This window comes from Chlamydotis macqueenii, chromosome 6 (genome assembly GCF_036417535.1).
Source record: "Chlamydotis macqueenii isolate bChlMac1 chromosome 6, bChlMac1.mat, whole genome shotgun sequence".
Taxonomy (NCBI): Eukaryota; Metazoa; Chordata; class Aves; order Otidiformes; family Otididae; genus Chlamydotis; species Chlamydotis macqueenii.
This window is the reverse complement of record NC_141561.1, coordinates 23,633,854-23,655,105: the sequence shown is the minus strand read 5'-3', so window position 1 is coordinate 23,655,105 and position 21,252 is coordinate 23,633,854. Positions and strand designations below refer to the sequence as shown.

The following is a 21,252-nucleotide window of genomic DNA, read 5'->3' as shown; positions in this document are numbered from 1 at the left end:
GGCTGGATTTTTAAATTTGTTTTAGTCCTGTTTTGTTTTGTTGAAACAGCTGAGCTTCTGGGTTTCTTTCTGGGCCTCATCTGCAGTAGTGTCTACCTGCTCCTGTCAGCTGAGGCTGTACAAGCCATCAGAGTACGAAGCTGTACAAATGTAGGCATATCGGAGGAAAGCTGGAGGTGGAAGAGCCCAGGCTTGAGTGCCACAGGTTTGGCTGAGTTTACATGGGTCTTAGGGTTGCTTTTTTTTTTTTTAAGTAATAATTTTGCTTCTGAACTGAGCCATTTTAATATGGAAACAATGAACACAGTAAACAAGGAGCCACATGAGACCATTGCTTTTCAGAGTTGGTTTGTACTTTAAAAAAATTACAGTTTTTAGCAGGAGGCAGCCCACTTGCATTCAAATGGGGTTCAATGTCACTCCAGGGAAATCCACCAAATCTGTTTGGTGGTCTGTATAATCATTTTATTGAAAATACCTATGAGCAAAACTGCACTGATCATATGTAATTTTATACTTTTTAAAGCATTTACTTTTATAGCAAACAGTTGCACATCTCAAGAGGACTCTATTTGCTGCACAGAAGTGCTAAGTTTAACAAATACAAATGGATGACTGCATGGGCTCCTCTTAATCATTTAAAATCCTCTACTCTGCAGAAGCACAAAAACATGCAAGAAGATAAGTGTGTGACAGTCCAAGACTGGAGAACAAAGAAAATGTCACCCATTTCAGAAAAGAGGAGGAGGAGCCAGAGGAAAAAGTGCAGCTTATTTCTGATGCCTGATAGATTATGTTACACAAACTAAGCCAATCCTTTGAAAAATAATAAACCAGAACTAAACATTCATAACAGTACACATGCCATAGCAACCAGCAAGGATGCCTTAGCAACTTGAGCTGCCTTGACTCATGCTTTGTTGCAGTCCAGCATGACTGAATGTGTCCCTCTCTGCCAAAGTACAGCCTTGAGGGTGTTCAGTATCTTGTCAGGTACAATCCTGTATGATTAACCCCTGGAAGATGGGTTCTCCCTAGCTTATCCTTGTTCGAGTTTTGTGGCAGACAAAGGAGGAGGAGTACGTTTCTTCCTTCCATAAAGGACAAGAGGTAAATCTAGGCACTGTGTTTGCCACCTGAAGGGTTCTTATTGATTGAAGTAAGATGTTGGCTGTCATCTTGACTACCAAGGTTTCAGGATTAATGCAAGCCACCACACATGGGAACATTTATTATCTTCCAAAATGAAGAATTAGGGTCATGTCCAGGATTTGGATCCTGTTGGAGATGAATTGCTGGGCTTGGTCTGACTTCTGATGGAAGTATATCCAGCAGAACAGGGATAATTTCTTTGTCCTTAAATGTTTTTCTCTCAAATTTGATCTTTATTTCATCAAGTTTTTAAAGACAGATATGTTTCCTTAGAGTGAATCCTTGTACTAGGCATCTGCCCTACTGCCTTGGAGAGTCGTGCTTCCAATTCTGGCATCTTAGCCACAGGCCCTTAAAATTTTTGTGAGATGAAGACTCATCTGTATGCAAGGAATCTGCCTTTTCTGATGGCATGCCCATCTCCAGCATGCTTTCCTGCAGGCTTTTGCCATAAGCAGAAATTACTAAAGAAGTTTTTGAAATTATAATGCCACCAGCTTGTGTAAACATTGAAGCTCAGCAGAAGTTAATGAAGACATGAGAGTTTACCCCAGCTCAAAATCCAATCCATGAACTTTAAAAAGTGTATTCTTAATTACACTCCTCCTATGTAAAGCTCCCTTGTGCTCACAGGGCTCATCCCATTGCCCAGAATGTGTTCAGGAGAGAAAGTATAACAATATCCAAAGAAAACTTGCAGATAAGCACCAGGGAGTTCATTTTATGAATGCTACATAACATCCAGTAGCATTAGCAGAGAATAGTGTGTGTTAGCAGAGAGTAGAGCGTGGCATTAATGATGCTGTTAGCGTACCACCCAAGCAGACTAGGATGTTGTCAGGCTGCTGCGTGTGTCCTATCCCCTTCCCCAGCCCATCAGAACTGTTTAACTTACTGTATAATCTGCTCCTTTCTCGTACTCTTTTGCTTGTTGTTCTTAATGAATAAGTGATTTAATCAGAATTTTTTTTTAACAGGCTGCTTTAAGAGTATTAATTAGGTTACCTTAAAGGAAAGATAATTTTTTGGCCTTTATTTCACTAGATGCTTTTGATACTGTTTTGGGCTGCTCCTTTTAACACCAGGCAGCACCACCCTCTGAGGGTGTGCATGGAGCACCATTTCTGCTGCCTTGATAGATGTGCTCTGAACTACCTCAGCCTGCCACTCGTGTAGCAGTTGCCTGTCTTTTTTTTCCCTTGGAGTAGGTAACTTCTCTCTGAAGAACGGATAGAAATAAACTCGCAGCTGAACTATCAGTGTGGGGGCAATCAGCTGCCACTGGCTGAGCCCAAGCAATGCTGCTGCCAGCCCTGACCCCAGTAAGCTCCAGCAGTTCATTTTCAGAAAAGTTAAAAGTATAGTCTCAGAGCAGTATTGTTTTGTGAATTACTGCTTAAGTGTTTAATTTCCCCATTTCATCCGTTTCCTTCTCCAGCAATTGAAAAACGTACAACTGCCCCATTTCCTTTGCTGTTTTGTTTTGCCTTGCTATTAAATCCCTTGCGCTGGACAGCCCTGTGTTGCTCCACTGGTGGTTAAGGATGAAGGACACCACAAAGGAGCCTGCCCATCCTCAAGTGTTAGCTGTGCAGGCACAATGCTTGTGCTTTTAGTGCCTGGAAGAACAGCTGATGCTATTGTGGCAGTAACTCAGCAAAGGGGACGAAGGCAAGGTGTGCTCATTGTGTGCCCACTCTCAAGGTATTTTGCATGACTCAGTCATGATAAGCTCCCATTCTGCCCACACCTGTACCTTAAAAACACATCCAAGCTTCTTCTGAGATCTGCACTCCTGCTGGTTTCCTTGACTGGGTAGGGCACAGTCAGCCTGGAAAGGGAACAAGAGCAAGGCAAAGCCACAGAGGTCAGGGCTGTGGGAAGGGAACTGTTTGGAGTATAGCCCTTGCCCATCTTGGGCAGGTGGTGATGCTGTTGGAGGAGATGTCTGACAGGCTGTTCCACCAGCTCAGGATCTGGTGGTGTTCCTGTAAGGAATGAGCTCCAAAATTATGAAATGCTAATCAGACAGTGGAGCCTTGCTTCAGAGCTGTTCCCATGGGGAAGCTATTCTGGAGCTATATATTCTTGAAACTGTAAGTCCTAAAAGCGGCTTTATCTCCAAGCCCACACAGACCTAGAAGCCTTGAGCAAGCCAGCGGCCCATCAGGGGAGCTGTCGAGGAGGTAGGCAGGTGTCATGGCAGGAAGCCAGGAAAGTTTTTGAAGAAACTGTCTGATCTTTCAAAACTTAAATAAAATCAAACCATCGCCACCAAATGTGTTCTGCTGAAAGAACATTTCACCTGTGTTTTCCAACCAGCTTTTGGAGGCAGACATATGTACTCTTTTGATTTGGAATACGGGGAGATTGGCTTGTTTGATGGGCTTTTTTTCTTTTTATTTCATAAGCCCTGGTTTTTCTGTAGTATTAGGTAATTTTGTTGCCAGGTAACTAGCTGCCCTCTAGAAATTCCTTCCTAAAGAATAGCATACCCTGTAGTGCATGATGTAGTAGTAAGGATGATAGCAGGTTTGGGGGAGAATGCACGTATGTTTGGAAGCAATTTTTGCCATGGCACTGCTTAATAAAGTGGCTTAAGACTGTGGTGGGACCAAGGCTGCTTTCAGATGTGCATTGCACGTTAACAAATGGCACGTAAATAAGGCAGTGTAGCAGCTCCAGTGTTACCACCCGGGCTGGAACAGCTCTGCCGAGGAGGAGGAGGAGGGCAGACCTTCATAGCACCCCCTGCCTTGTGCTTGGAAGCACAAAGCCCAGCACGCGGAGCTGTGGGGTTGCTGCATTCAAGTGCTTGTTCGCAAACTCTGCATCCAAGGGAACAGAAAACATTGCTTCCTCTGCTACAGAAAAGAGCATTGAATTATTAAAGGAAAGCTACTAGCTCATGATTGATTTATGAGAGCAAATTCCTTTAGAACCTTTTCACCCTTGCAAAAGTAATGATGCCAGTACTTTGTGCCTGTGTAGAATCCGTCGTCTTCGCATGCCGGCCTGCCAAAGGTGAGGGTGTTACCTCGTCCGGCGGGTACCGCAGCGGGCCTGCCCAAGGCAACGCACAGTGCCAGTGCCCCAGCGCCATGCATCCCACCCTCCCACACTTAGCCTTTTGGAATGTTTTGCAGATAATGTAAATCTACCTTTTAGCTCTTACAGCTGCTCCTCAGAGTGACAAAATGCATATATTTTCTTTGAGATAATTCAAAAATGTAATTAGAGTGATATATGTAGCATACGGTATTGTTCTGCTGGAGTGTGATCAGCAGCCATGTTAGCAGTAAATCATAAACCAAAGGAAATCTAAAACTGAATAAAACCAAATCAGCAGTATAACAAAATGTGACAGCTAAGTACATTTTAGTCTCTGCAAATATTTATAATGTCTGCTCATGGGGCAGTATTCATGTACAGACATCTTTTGACTCTGTTCATGCATTAATGTGAACACGTTATTTGTTCTTTCAGCCCAGTGGACTAACATCAGTATTAGTTGTTTCTAAAACATTACAAAACCTTTTTTTCAACATCATAGGAAAGTGTTGTCAGGCTGGTTTTAAATTTAATACCTCTCATAGAAGTAATGTCACAGCCCACCTGAACTCTTAGATCAATATGCTATTAGAGTCAGGGCAGCTTATCACAGACTTTTAAACCTGTCATCTAAAATTACTCTTTTTTTTTTCCCCCTCTAAATTTCCAAACTTCCTATAAACTCTTGAATTTACAACTACATGTTTTTTGGTCACACTTGGTATATTTGAAAGGTGGCCACAGTTTGATAGCACTGTAAAGAGGAATAGTAAGTGTGACTTACAATTCTAGACCTGAGAAATTGTCTCTGTATAAGGTGAAATTCTGATTCACTGAACTCAGCAGAAGTTTTCCTACTGACCTGCAGGGGTTTATGACTGCATCTTCTAAATTTGGCCTGTATTATTATAGGATTTACCAGCAGATACCATACTTCAGGGGGATTTTTCTTTAGCTCCTCTCCAGTTGGCATATCCAGCCAGCAGATAAGCTCCGGTGAACTTCTGTAAGAAACGGCCAAGGCTCCTGGTTACTTTAGATCCACAGTAAAGCTGCTAACGCCAACTTAGCTATTCTGAATTTATTTTTATATAACCAAAAGTAAATAGACCCTACATTTGAAATCAAATTAATCCTCTTGGTCTTAACAAACCCAGCCAAATCATGAAACTCATGTGTGAATAAGGCAAGCAGTCCTAAAGCTTCACCATGTGGCAGCACACAGAGAGATTCAGGACTTGGCTTTCTTGTTCCTTCCTAGTTGATTCTGAAATAATGGGTTTCAAAGCTTTCATGAAGCATCTGCAATGAGAACAGAGCACATTTTTATTTAATAATATGCAATTTGCCACATAATTCCTGTCTTTTTAGTACTAATGAGTAAGCTGTGTATTGTTAAGAGTATAAGGCTGGCACATTCCCAGTGCTCTGTGGTGAGGAGGACTGACCTCCTGCTATTGTGCTTTTTACCTTGTTGGAGTTAGCAAGACATCATCCTTCATCCTAAGTTATCAACTTAATCAGAGACTAGTGACGGAGACATGACTGTTCTGCCTTTCACAAAGTATTGTTGGCTGAGAAGATGGGCCTGGTAGGAAGCACGGTGTTGGTGAGTTTCAGCTTCTTTAGTGGAAAAAACGCAATTTTTCTGTTGTGAATTCACTGAAATCTCCTAGAAGTATTTATTGATGCAGAATTGCTAAAGTAAGCTGCTCTCCTACACTTGTATAGGAGGCCAGGAGCCTTCATTGTTAGGCTATATCACACAGCCCAATAATATTTAACACAGTGCTCATGCATTTTCTAAGCATTAAGTATCTCAAATATTTCAAGGTTTTAAATGTTTCTCAGAAGTGTTTGTAAGCCCTTAAGCAGTGGGCTGGTGCATAAAATTAATCAAATGCAAAGTCAACACAAACAAGAAAGGAGAAAAGTTGACTTTTGCATTTTTAATTACTGTTCTGGTATTAATGAGGTCAGATCCAGAGCCCACTTGAATCTGTGGGATTAGCAGTAATACAATTATTTTCAGAATCAAGGTTTTCATGTTGGAAACATCTCTATAAGGTAGGTATTTTAATTAAATGGAACTTTCTTGTATATAAATATAATTAGGATGATCCCAGTGAATGCGATAATTGTTTTAAGGCAAGTATAAGATACTTGGAAGCATGTTTTTCCTTTTTTTGTACACTTTAGTCTTAATTATTCTTGGATTCCCAGAAACTGAGCTATATTGCTGTCTGTGTGAAGCTGCTAATTTGCACTTTAAACGTGGCTAGTGAGTCGTGATGAGTGAGACACTGCCATTCCAGCGTCTCATCATTTTTGACAATCATACTAGAGCATTTCATGCTTGTTGGAATGGGTGCTTCTTGCAGCAATTTTAGGAATTCTATGTATAATAATTTTATTTGTGTTTGTAAATACTATTATTGCATCATTGCAAAGTTAAGGTTTCAAAATAAAATAAATCAAGAATTAAGACGTGGTCTTAATTTGCTTCCCTTCTGTATGTGTGTTAAGACATTGGCCTCTAATTATTTGACTACTTTTTATTTTTACTCCACAACTTCATCCTTATTCTGAAAGCAGAATGGATGGTACTCGCCTAATAGCACCTATTCAGTACGTTGTCTTCTTGTTGCTAAAAGGGTCGCCAGTGGTCTCATTAATGGTACAATATTCGCGCTTTACACCACAGATGAGTCATTTCTCCTCTGTATTTCCACAAATGTTTAATTAATTTGTTCCTACAAGGACCAGAGGAGGCAAGGACAGCTTCCCCTTCCCGTGTTGCAGCTGAAGCACTGAGACACAGAGGGATTCAGGTCACGTGTTTCCAGTGAATTTGGGTTCCCTATTTAAAGCACAGAGTTACCTGACTTCTCAAAGTTCAGACAAAATGGAGCGCTGCTGAGAGGTATTTAAAGCGTAGGTGGAGCTCCCATTGCTTGCACTGGCCAGCGTGCTCAGAGTTTCTTTGTTCCACACCCCAGAACTGCAGATGGGGTAGGTGCTGTGCGTGGAGAGGTTGCATGGTCGTGCACCTTCCCACTAGAGGCCTCGGAGCACTGGATTAAATGTGGGATTTAAATAAATGGTCAGGGGAAGGCAAGTGCTTTGGCTGTTACCATTTCCTCTCTCTCACGAATGAAGCAACTGAGCAAACACTGACGGAACCCAAGTGACCAAACTGAACTTCTCCACGCCTGGAGGGACGGCGGCTGAGCCTGCTGCCACCCGGGGCTCTGAGGCAACCAGCTGGGACGAGCAGCTTCTGGGGCGAGCTGGCTGTGGGTCAAAGCGAGCCACAGAGGCTGGCCAGGGTGGCCCCCCATGGGACCCCCGGCGGTACTGCTTGTTTGCAGGGGGCCGAGTATCATGTTGCATCATGCTTTGCCCAAGGTGGGGTTCACAGCACAAAAACACAACCAAGTGGGAAATTCGGTATTCGCAGCCTGATTTGCACGTTAACTGCTCCTCACGAGGAAGGGAGTCGCTCCTGCACAGAAATGGCTGAAGAGAATTTTAATCAGCCGTTCCATCTGGATCAGGATGTATGCGAGTTTTGACTGATCGAAGGTGACATGCCGAACTTTAATTGCAACCAGAAATTGGATGTTTTGTAGAGGATCCTAAGTTACAAAGCTCATTGCTTTGCAGGCCTGTGAAGTAAACAAAGTGCTTTTAGCAGCAGGCTGCAGCTGACTTAGTGGGAGTTAAACTTAGCGATGAATTCTGGGGTTTACTGTTTTGGAAATAAGAAAGTCAATCTATGGAGCATTAATGAAAATACAAGTATTAGTAAAATCAGCAGGAATTAAATATGAAGTTGCAGAACGGGAGCAATGGCAATGAAAATGGAGTCACGGGGGGCCGCCCTGGGCCCCGGGCAGTGCGGGAGGCGGCCCGGTAGCATTGATTGCAGTGTGTGCTTACTGTAGAGGATTGCATGGCTCTTCCCATCTTCACTGTATAATTGGTGGTGTTTTCCAAGGTTTTGGGTTTTTTTCCCAAAGCCTGAGCGTTATGTTTTGAGTGGTTTTGGGCTGACCAAACATTTTTCTTTAAACTGATTTCAATTAAGTTTCACTTAAACTAAATCTCATTCTCAATATGTTTACAATAAAACTATGGAGTTGTTTGTTTATGTTTTTTTTTAAAAAAAAACCACAACAAATTTTTCCTTTTTTATTTTCTTTTCCTTTTTAAAGTAAATAGAATTGGTTTGGTGCCTGCCAGCGCTTTGTTTCAGAAACTCTCTGTGAAACGCCATCGGAATTGCAGCCGCTGTGACTTTGCCAAGTCCTTTGTAAAGTGCTCGGTAGCAAGAAACAGCCAGCCAGCTCGGTGACCCCTGCATCTGATTTCCAGCCCCCTCCGAGCTGGGGAATGGGCCCTGTCAGTAGCAACGCTAAGCGTGGGCTGCCACACCTGGCATGAGCATAGAGGTCCCTGAATCGGTTCAGATCTTGGGGCCGCCTCACCAACATGCGCTGCAGAGGGGCTGTCGTTTTCTCAGACCCGGTCCCTCCCTTCATCTTCCCCAAGACGTGTCTAAGTGCCACAACCAGCACTACATAAGTGTTAGGACATCCACAGCAACTTGGGAAGAAAGTTTAGATTGTGATAGCAACACCTGTAATAGTGGTGGGGGACATAATTGACCCTTAGATCCTGATTCAAAAAACCATATGGAAAGTTTGTCACTTTGTGTTTGGTGTTCTAGGGGTGGAAGAAATGTCTTGAGTCTGTCCCTACCTCACGCGTTTGACAGTTAAGGGGTCTCAACAGAAGTAGTAGTTGCAAGGCCAGGCCAGATCCTGCAGGAGCCACACGTACTCCACAGTTCTGACCTTTGGATAATGCCCTTGGGATGACACCTTCACCAAACACCAGCCTAATCGTCTTTTCATTTTTCTCTCAGATTGTGGTTTAAATGTGCACAAGCAGTGTTCCAAGATGGTCCCAAATGACTGCAAGCCAGACCTGAAGCATGTCAAAAAAGTGTACAGCTGTGACCTTACAACGCTAGTAAAAGCACACTTCACTAAGAGACCAATGGTAGTAGATATGTGCATTAGGGAAATTGAATCCAGAGGTAAGGCATGGTTAATGGACGTGCGCTGCTTTGCTGATAATCCGTTTAGATTGATCTGGGTCAGCTGGGTTTCTGCTGAATGTACGATTGCTCAAAACAGATTTGCACAAGACAATTCATGACTGCCAATTACCCTGCACAGCTACTACTAAACTTTGCATTATTTCATGGTTCATACCCATTTATAATTTTTATAGATTCTGCTAGAAATTGCTTAATGAACAATTACTGCTTTATAGTTCTATATTGGCACCTGTCTTTCCAGTAATACTTTTATTTAAAAAATGAAGTGAGTGTGCTAAAACAAAGGCAGTTAGTATTGACGTGTTTCCACTTGCTAGTTCCCCTAGTCCCCGCTGAGTATCCTTTTCTAGAATTAGAGTATTTGTTTTTATTCTGAAATAATGACTGAACATCAAGTATGCTAATCTCAGACAATTTAAAATTGGTTGTAATTGGTTTAATATGTTTCTTCAGCTGAGGTCATTTGCATAAACATAATTTAGTGCTGATGTAACAAGGCAGCTAATGCAAGGGTCAGGGTTAAAAGGCCAGGATAAGATTTCATTCTAAAAGAAGAGCCTGATAAGGCTTTTAAAACATGTCTCCTTTTTCTGCCTTAAATGAATAACCTGGCAAAGGAAGAACTGGGTGGAAGGAAACTGTAAAATTAAGAATAATTTTAATCTTGTTAAAATGTTCATTGCAGGTCTTAATTCCGAAGGACTGTACAGAGTCTCAGGATTTAGTGATCTTATCGAAGATGTCAAAATGGCGTTTGACAGAGGTACAGTCTTTCCTGCACGCTGGAACTTTGTGCTGATGTATTAAATATACACAGTTTTTCTGCACAGCCTCTGTCTGTCTCATTCTCCACTGATCAGTGGTCTGAAGGAGTCCGGCGGCTGTGGTAGCAGAAGGGGAGCCTGCCCATCAGAAACGTGTATCAGCTTCACTTTGGCCTTTATTACCAAAATCTACTTTTCTCCTTCCATCAGTATTTGTGCTTCAGCGATTATGTGCATAGGAAAGGACAAAGCTTTCTGAACTACTGCCCTAGTTTGCAAGTAAAACTACGCTCAGGGCGGTGGGGGAGGGATAGGAGGCAAGGGGTAAAGTGCCTTAAGGGGGCTGTGCAACTTAAATCCATCTTTCTGGATGAAAGCTCCAAAATAATAAGATTAATACAATAGTGCAAACAAAGTTTGAATTATTACAGTCTAAAAGAAGGTCAGTGAGAACAAACTCTTCTCTCTGAGAAAAGGCAGTGGGAAAATTAAAGGCTTTCCAGCTGCAGTCTCACTATCCCAGTAGAAATCAAGGCCAGAATCCAGGCTGGAACCTCTCCTGTTTCTCAAGAAGACTGGACCTATTCAGACAACGCCTGCCTCCTCTGCAGCGTTAGCAGGGTGGGGATGCACTGGAGAAGCCAAGTTCTGGATCTGTGTCCACTGCGGTCAGGAGTAGGTAGTATGCTGTAGCTAAATGGTGAACACATGTTTTTCCTATAAAATGAGGAGGCTGTGGACTGACCTGGTTTTCTTACTTTTACTGTTTTTCCCAGACTCCCCTGATTTCTCATTCAGTGCTGACAAATGTGGTGTTTGGCAATGCAATGTGTTCAGAAATAGCTAAACTTCCACATATTTCTACAAGATCGATGCTGCTAGATCAGGCACGCAGGTTTTAAAAAAAAAAAAAACCCTGCATTTTTTTTTGTAATAATTTGAAACAAAGAAAGGATAGTTTTCTTTATAAAATGCTTGAGATTTTCACCCTGAAACGATGAACTTCACAGCCCAGTAACTCTCTGTTTTGCTTATAAAAGCCAAAATCTGTAGTTGTGTCCTTTTCAATAATGTTTGCTTATGCAAGTTATTATTTTTCTTTTGAATGCTCTTTTACATTTGTTTACATTTCCGAGGCTTTAATGTCAGTGCCTTCTCCGCACAGATGGGGAAAAGGCTGATATTTCTGTGAATATGTATGAAGATATCAATATTATCACTGGTGCACTTAAACTGTACTTCAGGGACTTGCCAATTCCACTCATCACGTATGATGCCTACCCAAAGTTTATAGAGTCTGCAAGTAAGTATAACACAGTTTCCTCCTGATTTTCATTCTCAGCCTCTTCTTCTCCTTTTTGTGCAGTACTTGCCCTATTCATTTAATAGCTGTCCCATCAGCTCTTACCCTGCGTTCCCTATTTAGTAAGGACTGCAGGAGTAAATAGGCACTACATATTATGACATGACTGCGTGGTGCTCCATGGTCATGGTTACATTTTTCTTTGCCTTTATCACCAGGAATGCTTCCTTTTAATCACACATTATGGATTACCTTGCTTTGAATGAATCCCTGGTACTTGACAGTGGCATTTAAAGTCTGTTGGTTTTATGTTGCCAGAAAGAAGGTGATTTATGAAAATGTTTAGAAGTAAGATAAGAAGTCATTTGTTTCTAGAGGTGTCCATTTTGAGTGTTTTTACAAGCTGATAAGCACTTGTTCTGAGGCTACCTTTAAGGCTGGCCTTAGAGACAGTGAGTCTGCAAGTGTGGCAGTAGACCCAGCTGGAACATTTCTTTCTGCTGAGCATCCTGGCTGCCTGAAGCTTCTCTGCAACGTAGGGGTCAGACCAGCCACACCTGGAAACATGTGAGGCAGCCTTGGGTAGAAAACAAGGGCCCGTAGATTATTTGTGCAAAACCAGTCCAATCAGCAAGGATTGCCAGGGGAAATTTTTTTAGTAAGCTGCAGGGAATCTTTTGGTGGAGTGCAATTTGCTTTGGGGAGTTTTCTTTGTCCAAAACCAATGACATCCTGACTGTGCTCTGAGCACCTCTCTAGACAGGCAAATCCTCCACCATGAAGTCTGGATAAGTTCTGGAAATAAGTAATCCAGCAGGACTGTGAGTCTCTATCTCCTTTGTAGGCCACCACTGTTGTCTTTCTGTGCATGAATTCTGGCTGTGCATGTGATGACATCGGAATGCCTGTGTTTCAGAAACCACCGATCCGGATGAACAGCTGGAAATTCTTCATGAGGCGCTGAAACTGCTGCCGCCTGCACACTGTGAAACATTACGGTATCTCATGGCACATCTGAAGAGGTAGGTGGACTACCTGGAAAGAACTCTAAGCCAAACTCATGTTTAGCAAAGTTTGTCTTAGGACCTCCAGCAAAGTCTGGGCAAGGCCCATGAAATTTTGGAGATGGACTGCGGCAGGGAATGATAGTCTGCTTAACAGCGAATGCCCAAACACTGGGGTTTATCCCACTTAAAGCACTTGCAAAAGTATTTAAGGAAAATAGGTTAAAAACCCCACCATTTTGAAGCACAAAAGTTATCTGCCTAACAAATTTGCGCTGTATCTAAGGCTACAGTGAATATTTATGGTAAAAAAGCCTTTAGTACCTCTGGGAATAAGTCGTCACTCCCCGGGCAAGAAACTAATACAGCTTGATGGCTATAGACTGGTGTCTCCTTCTGTGAAGTCTTGTCTACCCTGGTCATCCCTGACACCCTAAAAAAGACGACACGCACTAGGCTTGAGCTGACGCTGATTAGCACAGTGTTAATTGGCGCTCCAGCCACATGTCTGGTGAAGTTTGCCAGCCAATCCTCATCAGCGTAGAGCCCCTCGTTCCACCTGCCACCTTCTCAAAACTGCAGGAGCATAAATTCTGTCTGAGGTTTCTCCTTCTCTGTGGGATATGATGGAAGTTGGTCAGTAGGCTGAAAAATTGTTAGAGAGGGACTGACAGATGAATATCCAGTACAACAGCACAGGTTCTATTTCTTGCAGGAAAGCAGGGAAGAAATCAGTGTCCCCTGTTAGGGTACCCATTTTAGTTTCTCAAGTAATGTGAACTTATTTTCAATATATAAGAACCATTCCCTTTCCTTAGAAAAATACTTTGTTGTAAGCGCTCTTCTGCTTTTTTCCTTTTACAGTTCTTCTGCAAGTAGGAATATGTTGACTCTGCTGAGTGCCTCAGGCAAAAATTCAGCTACCAGGTTTCTGTCTGATTTGTCTATTTATTTCAGTGACATTTCTAATGGATGTTTTAGAACAGACACAGGGCTGAAGAGACTCAGGAACAAAAAAAAACCCACCTTACTGCTTGTGAAGTGTGAAGTTAATTTTTCCTTATGCTGTTCAAGAGTAGCTGTTGCTGCTTTAGTTAGCAAGTTGTTTTTGCATATCATACTTCTGGTATAGGTGAATGATAAGGTGGAAGGGTGACAAAATTCACTTGTTTTTAAATTTTCTTTTAATACATTTGCTAAAAAGAGCTGCAGTGCTCGACAGGCTGTTGTCTTGCTGCTGAATTCAGGTAATCAGACACAGCTCCTTTATCTGGAATAATTACAGACTGAAGACACAGCAGCTTGGAAACATCAGTCTGACTTGTTTTAAGATAAAAATAAAGGCAGAAGAGAAAAAAGGATATGTTTTTTTGTATACCAAAGGATTTGTTTATGCATTTGTTTATGCAATGCAAGATGCCACAATGGTGAAAAGATAATTAATTTAGCCAAACTTCCAGTTGCTGTCCCTGGATTCTTAGTTGTTTCTGAGAATCCGTGTGGATCCTTTAAACCATAGTATGTATTAAAATATTTGCATAATCTAAATTTGTTTCCTTGAGCAAGGCAATTCACCAGGATAAACCGAAGCTTACACTTTGAGGCACGTTTGTGTCTGCTGCGTCCGTTGCAGTGGGCAGCAGCGATGGGCGCACTCAGTGTCAGGACTCGCTAAGCAGGCTGTCCTCCTCCTGCCCACCCCGGGCCAGACCCTACGTTCTCCATGTTGAGGCAGAGCAGCCCAGGAGAGCACGAGCTGCCTCTGAGCCCACGTTAAGAAACACCATCCCGTGACCCTGGAGCCCATCATGGCTGGGCAGCAGTGACCCTTCTGGCATTTGCTGAGCAGATGTCATTCTGCAGTAGCCCCAGCAAAGGATGCCTCTGCTGTAGGTATCATTCTTGGGCAAATTACATTTCTGGAGGTGGCCTGCAAACCTGCCCCACAGCGGGGCCTTAGCCCACAGCTTTGAAGAGGTTGGATTCCTGTGGAGCCGTAAAACGTGGCCTCCCCGCCTCCCCCTCTCCTGCAGATGGGAACCAGGTGGTGGGAGGCTTTGCTGAGCTGGGGGCTCAGCTGTTCAGCAGCTCCTGAGGACCCCAGAAGAGGGATGGGTGGAGGTGGCCTTTCGGAGCACAGGTTTAATGACCTGTGCAGGCTGCTCTGCTGTGCACTTCAGGTTACAGAGAGACCATGGTGGCTTCAAAGCCACCCCAAAGTGATGATTCCCCCTTTTTTTTTTTCAGTACACACCACTGTACATAATTTATCATGAAGAGGAAACAGGCATCCAGCTTGGCACGGTTAGCCTGTAATGCCTAAAGGCAGGGAGTGCACCTGTGATGTGCTTCACCCCTCATTGCCATCATGTGCACGAGAGAGGAGCAGGTGGAGCCCTGTCACCAGGGGAAACTGGGCAGAATCCCACCTGGGTGGGCACAATAGCACGGCTCTAGTGACCATAAAACTGCTAACGTAATAGCAAGCACGACCTGCTCCCTATAGAACGGTCTCCAAACTGTGCTGCTGTAAAGAGCGAAAGCACAATTGTTCTAATTTGTCTGAATTCTCCCCTCAGCCCCCTTCCTCGCCACGCAGTACCGACCCCTCCAGCAAGCAAACATGGTCTGTGCGTGTGGCAGGAGGACAGAGACATCTGACTCACCCTAAACCCACACAGTGTTTGCACTCACTCACTTCTGAGGGTTTCACCCGGCACCTCCATATCTGTCCTGCTGGAAACAGCAGCCTCTCCTAGGCTTTGGGAAAAGGTGAACATTTCTGTCCAGTTTCCCTGGTTTTCAAGCATATGCAGGCATAGTTTGGTACAGAAGGAATGTGAACAACACTCTCCTTTTTTTTACAGAGTAACGCTTCATGAAAAGGAAAATCTGATGAGTGCAGAGAATCTGGGCATAGTTTTTGGACCAACTCTTATGAGAGCGCCAGAACTGGATGCAATGGCTGCATTGAATGACATCCGTTATCAGAGACTTGTGGTGGAGATGCTTATAAAAAATGAAGACATTTTATTTTGAATATTTTGGGGGTTTTGTAATAAAAAAGGAAGCAACAGTGTTCTATGGATGAAGGCATATTTTAAAGTAATTTAATGGCTCTTGTCGCTGAATTCCGTATTTGCTAGAGCTTTTGATGTATTCAGGATAAAAATGAAGGAACTCTTTGTTGTTTCTGTAGTGCCATTCAGCTGATGTTGAACAAGGTTAACACATACTTTCCAGTACTAGTAATCCTGGGTGTTTATCATGTTGAAATAAAAAACAAAAAGCTTAAAGCTATTGCATGATTTGCTCCCTGTTCTCCCTGTTCTGGTGAGACTCATTCCATGAAGAAAACAACTGAACTGGTGCAGCATCTTTGTTCTGGATAGTTTGTGATTGTAATTCAGCATGTTTCTCCGTGTAAACCTGTTGTGAATTTGCTTTTATGTTCTATGTAATTGGTTTCTGATACTAAACAGAAGGACAACTTATGTGAAATGGAGCCTCTGGCAGCTTATTGACATTTCATATCATTCCCTGCCACTTTTGGGGCTGATTTCTTCTTGGGTTTTTTTTCAGTTTTTCCATCATATAGGAATTTGTTTTTAACAGAAACAAAATGTGTACTTTAAATGTTACTTTAAATAATTCACCATGATGTTTATGGTGGTTGCAGTGAAATCTGCAATGCTGAGCAGTGTTCCTTTATTATTATTGCTATTTCAATTGTAATTTTGTATTTTTATCTGGCATGCGTATATTAATTTATTAAATTTTGCTTTTAGAACTCTAACATTAAGCTATTTAGTTTTACTTAACAAACATGTTTCTAAACCACTGTTTGTTTCATCGTTTCTGTTGACACTTTAAGCCTGCACGACCTCTGACTTGAAAGAAGTGAGTTAGAGTTTAACTGGTTTTGACAAGACCATTCTGATCTAAATACTTTGGAGCCTGACACTTTGGTAAGGTTTCCCCAAATTCCTCCTTAATGTGAAAATTTGTTTCTTCCTTGTCCAAGATGCCTCTCAAGAGTGCTTCAGAACTCTTAAACAAACCAAAAAAGTATTGTCAAGCCATCTACTACTTCCTATTTTTATATATATTGTTACAGTTACCTATATACAAACTGGAATTGCGGTTTACCATTAGAGAGTTGTAGCTGCCCAGAGTAGATGGATACCCCACTGGATGTCAAATGCAAGTATATCACAGACACTTGCTTTGCACTTGAAGTGTTCAGCTCTGGTGCAAGCACTTTGGCCTGCCCTGCAAACACTTCTTAGCTGCCTACTGGCGTTCAGCCATGACACCATGTGAAGGGAAAATGACCAAAACTTATAAACCAATTTCTCTTTTCGCTCTGATAAAGCAATGCATAAAAAAATCACTTGGCATCAGCCTTGCTGTGGCCCCTCTGGTGGAGACGCTCCATCCATTGATGGTCCATCCTCAGGAGCACTTCCTAGCGTGGCAGAAACATCTGTCCCAGTGGAGGAGCTGTCCTGGGGCGGGTGCACATGGAGTGTCGCACTGGGATGGTTTGCAGTCCTTACAAATGTTAATGTCTTAGTTTTTTCTGATTTCCAACTAAAAAAAAAATGGCATTACCACTGATTTTGATTTACTATTATTAGAATTTTCTGTGCTGTAATCATCCTAACTGTACACGCTCCCTCTCCCGTTCGGGTTTCCAGCAGCACTGCCACAGCCAGGAGCGGCAGATGAGGCAGCAGCATTACTTGTGACCGAAAAGTGTTTCCATGTTGCCCACCTGGCTCTTGTTCTTCATTGCCTTGTGCAGGGGAAAATACTAAAGCCAGAGGAGATCAATGGCAAATGGCACAGAACCCTGTGACACAAGACAGAATGGAAGACCTGGGGTAAACAGGGATGGAAAAAGAGATGTGAGAATGAAACAGCAGGTCCTGGAAAAGTGGCATAGCTGCCCTCAGGACAGCAAGGATTGGCAAAAGGCCCAGCTGGAAGGGCTGGCAATAAAAGAAGGGGGGAAAGGAGTGAGCGAGTGTGAGACCTGCAGAGAAGAAAGATGTAGTGAAGTGCTGGAATTCGGGAGATGCTTTGGCTGGGCGCCTTCCCTAACAGTAGCCCCAAAGGAGGCAGCCAGGTGAGGCAGCTCAGAGGTTTCGCCCTTTCCCTCCCCTCAGGCAGCCAACACCATCCGGAGGAGGAGGAGGAGGAATAATCCCCCAGCAATTTCAAACAGCTGAGCTCCCTTCCTGTCAGCCATAAGGTGCCTCCCTGGATCCTACCCCTTTCCTCGTGCCCCTGGGCAGGAGAGGAGGGAGGAGAAGGCAGCTCTTCTGCAGCTCCCCTGGAAGTGGGGAGTGAAGGATCCCAAGAAGGAAAGGGAGAAGCTGGGGTGCATGCTGGTAAGTACTGGGGAGTGCTGCTCTGGGCTGGGGGGCTCCTGCAGAGGCAGAGCAGGGGGAGGTTTTGAGAGAATCCAAAGTTTGTTTTTGTTTTTTAATCTTCTGTAGTACTACAGGTGACTTGCTGCTATAATTCATGTAATAATTAATGCACATTAGCACTTTATTTATCCCAATGAGCTGACGCAGCTGGAGGACTGTATGTCTTCGACCACAGTCTTGCTTGCCCCAGCCTGAGAGCAATGGCCCATATGCTCCCCAGTCACATCTGCCTTCCGCTCCCCAGTAGCCACATATGTTCACAGCTACCTTGTTTCCAAGCCAGCTCCCAGAGATGCTGCATTGCATACTGCATTTCCCCCGCTGCCTCCGCGCGTGCGATGCATTTCCTCACGCCTGTGTTGCCTAATGCCACTGCATATCCCAGTCCTTGGACCGTCCATCGCTCCTGCATTCCCTTCCAGGGTACCTCGCAGGGACTTTGTGGCTCTGGCTGGCCCTTTGCAATGTCCTGTCACTGCCATCAGCTCCTTGGAGTGGCAGTGCTCCTAAGTCACCAGGTCTGTGATCAGGAGATAGGATGGTTTTTTTTCCCTAAATAATGCTCACGAGGTTTTGCTTGCATGCGTTGTTGCACTGCAGTGTTACTTGTTACATGCTTGTCCCTGCCGCCTAATGCCACCACAGCTGGCTGTGGCAAAAGCGTCTTTTTTCTGAAAGCAGCCAGCAGAGTTTAACAAGTGATAATAGTCATGGAAGTTCTTGCAGGAAAGGAGGAAAACTTAAGTGGGGACCCTCTGCTGTCAGCTTGCTGACCAGCTGAGAGGAAAAAAAAAAAAACAAACAATAACAACAACAAAGAAACAAACAAAAATTAAACAAACAAAAAAAAAATCAACCCAAAACAACTCCCCTCAAAAACCCAGCTCAAGAAACAAACATTTTTAATGCCTGTACACCCCTCTCCTGAGAGCATTCTAAGGAGGTGCTAGCACGGCCAGGAGGCACCAGAGCTTAGAGGTCAGGCAGCCGAGCCCCTGCTGCAACGAGCACGCTTTGCTTTCAAGTCTCAGAATCTGATGAACTATGAAGTAAACTGCATGCCAGGTGATGATAAAAGTTCAGAATATGTTTAACACCAAATAATCTCAATATTCAAATAATTAAGGCTGACAGTGTCTGCTAACCACGCTGCTCACCTGAGGCGGGACACGCTGTGTCTCAGAGTCAAACGCACAGGACATGTTGCGTTAGGGACAGGAATGTGGGATGGAGGATCCCAATGGTCCATGAAATAATTGCTTGACTTTGAATCCCTGCGATGTGTATCCAGTGACTGTTTTTTTAAATCCCTTCAGTTTAATTGTGATTTTCCATTAAGTGAGTGGGCAGAGCCTCAATTTTAATCTTGCTTTCATTACTATCCTAATGAAACTTTGATCTTTCCTGACTGGCAATCATTAAAGCAGGTAGTGCAGAAATAAATGTTGTCTTTGCAGGGAATTCGATACTTCTTCTTGCTAATTAGGAAGATATTTTGCATCGGCATATAAGAAATTACATGACTTATGTTACCTCTATTCAAATTTTAATTAAATTCAGAAAACTATTATTTTTAGTATTTATGTTAGTTAAATGACAATACAATAAATAACATAGATATATAAAAAGTAAAGGTGATCATTATATTGATTTGTTCTCTGAAGGGGTTGATTTCCATGACGAATGCATGTTGTCGCTAGTCCAGGAGCTGACCTTGTTGTCTTCAGTGCTGCGGGGTACGTGTCGGCAGCACAACGTGGGGCTGGGCAGACACTGGAGCCACCTCACTGGTAACACCTTATCGAAAGGCTGTTGACCATCATCAGAAGGGATTAAACTGAGGAAAACTTCTTCCTCAGACTTCTAAGGAAGAAATGAGGGTCACTGGCAACAAGTACCAGTTGGCAGCAGTAAAGAAACTTGCACACAAAACATGAGGGAAAGCAAATCTTCACTGCAGATAAAGGAAGGCCAAACTATTAAAAATTATGGAGGAAGCGAATAACTGTTAAAAATGTATGTCTAGTGACAGTTAAATGTCAGAACTATTGGGGAAAATAAGATATTTAGGACAGTGCTTGGGGGCATAATTAAGAGCTTCAGGATGAAAAGGGAAAAAGGGAAAAAAAATCTTGTGGCAATTTCAGGAAAATGTCCCGGCAGTGTCCTAGCTCAGCAGTTTAGCACAGGGCTACTTGACCTCTTATCAGCTGGGCCAGGCCTCTGCAACTCGGTGGGAAAGATGTCCCAGGTGGAGGCAGGCTGGGCACAGCACCCCTTGGTCCAGACCTCCGTTCTGGCAGACCCATGGCAGCCCAACACGTGCACAGCACGTTGGACCCGCTACGCATGGCATGTGGGACATGTGCTCCCCCTCAGGAGAGCAGCACCTGTGCTCCCCACGTCTGTGGCCTGGGTGCAAGGCTCCTTCCCTGGACAGGGGCCGCATCTGCCTCCAGCTCCCTGCCGCAGGGATGCTCAGACTGCAGGGCTGAGGAAAAACCGCTGTGTGCCGAGGCTGTACGCAGGGAGCCTCTGACGAAGCTTTAGGAGAGCTCTGCCATGAGGGAAGCAAGCGCCTTCTGAAACAAGAAGGCAAACTTCTGTTTATGCCAGATTAGCTGACAGGATGGAAAACCCTGTTATTTATGATTTTATGCAATACCAAACTTTTCCCGGCCTTCCCCCTCCAATGGCGAAGGAAGAGGTAAAGGCTTCTAAAAGGCATCTATGATCTACTGGGTCTGCTCCTGATCTAATTTTTGCATGCTGATGAATGTTCTGCAATGTTTTTATTATAGCTATAATTATATTGCAATAAGGGAAAAAACCATTTAGTGAACCTAGCAATCATGGATTTCTTTTTCAGTCATGTAAAATTACCGCTTAGCAACTGCACATCAGCCCGAGAAAGCTTATGTAATGCAGGGGAAGGAGGGCTGGGAAATGTGTTGCAGATTAAAGCGATTGCTGAGCAAACCATGTAAGGCAAGAGCACCTTCTGCTTCAGTCACAGGCTAGCAGGAGAGTAAGTCAACGGCAGAGGACACGTGCTGAGAGCAGGGTGTAAGGAGCTGGGTGTGGAGCTTGGTATTGCACCTCCAGCAAACCTCCCCAGGGCGCCTCTCTGCAGCACGGGACTGGTTCGTGCTGTGAGCTCTGTGTCCAACAGAATCCGAGGACCCTGGGCTGATGTGCCAAAAGGAGGAAGCCTTACATGCGCATCAAGTGATCCAACTCTTCTTCAGTTCTTCAGCATGCTCTTCCTGGTCATGGGCATTTCAGGATCTCCAGAGCCCTTGCATAGACTGATCATTTCTTTGTGCTGGCCTGATTCGCTCTCTACATGATGTGGGCCAAGCTGCAGATATATGCTTCTTGATGCCACCTCCTCATATCATTTTGGACAGCA

At 43.6% G+C, this 21,252-nt stretch overlaps 1 protein-coding gene across 1 annotated transcript in view; it reads left to right on the top strand.

Annotated features, from left to right (window-relative positions):
* Positions 1–16,198, top strand: part of CHN1 (chimerin 1) — a 98,923-nt gene extending 82,725 nt beyond the window's left edge. The window contains exons 9-13 of the mRNA XM_086751418.1: positions 9,134–9,307; positions 10,017–10,094; positions 11,261–11,398; positions 12,315–12,420; positions 15,270–16,198. Of these exons, the coding sequence (XP_086607544.1) occupies positions 9,134–9,307; positions 10,017–10,094; positions 11,261–11,398; positions 12,315–12,420; positions 15,270–15,441 (668 nt within the window). The 3' untranslated portion in view covers positions 15,442–16,198. The remainder of the gene's footprint in view (positions 1–9,133; positions 9,308–10,016; positions 10,095–11,260; positions 11,399–12,314; positions 12,421–15,269) is intronic.
* Positions 16,199–21,252: the final 5,054 nt, after the last annotated feature.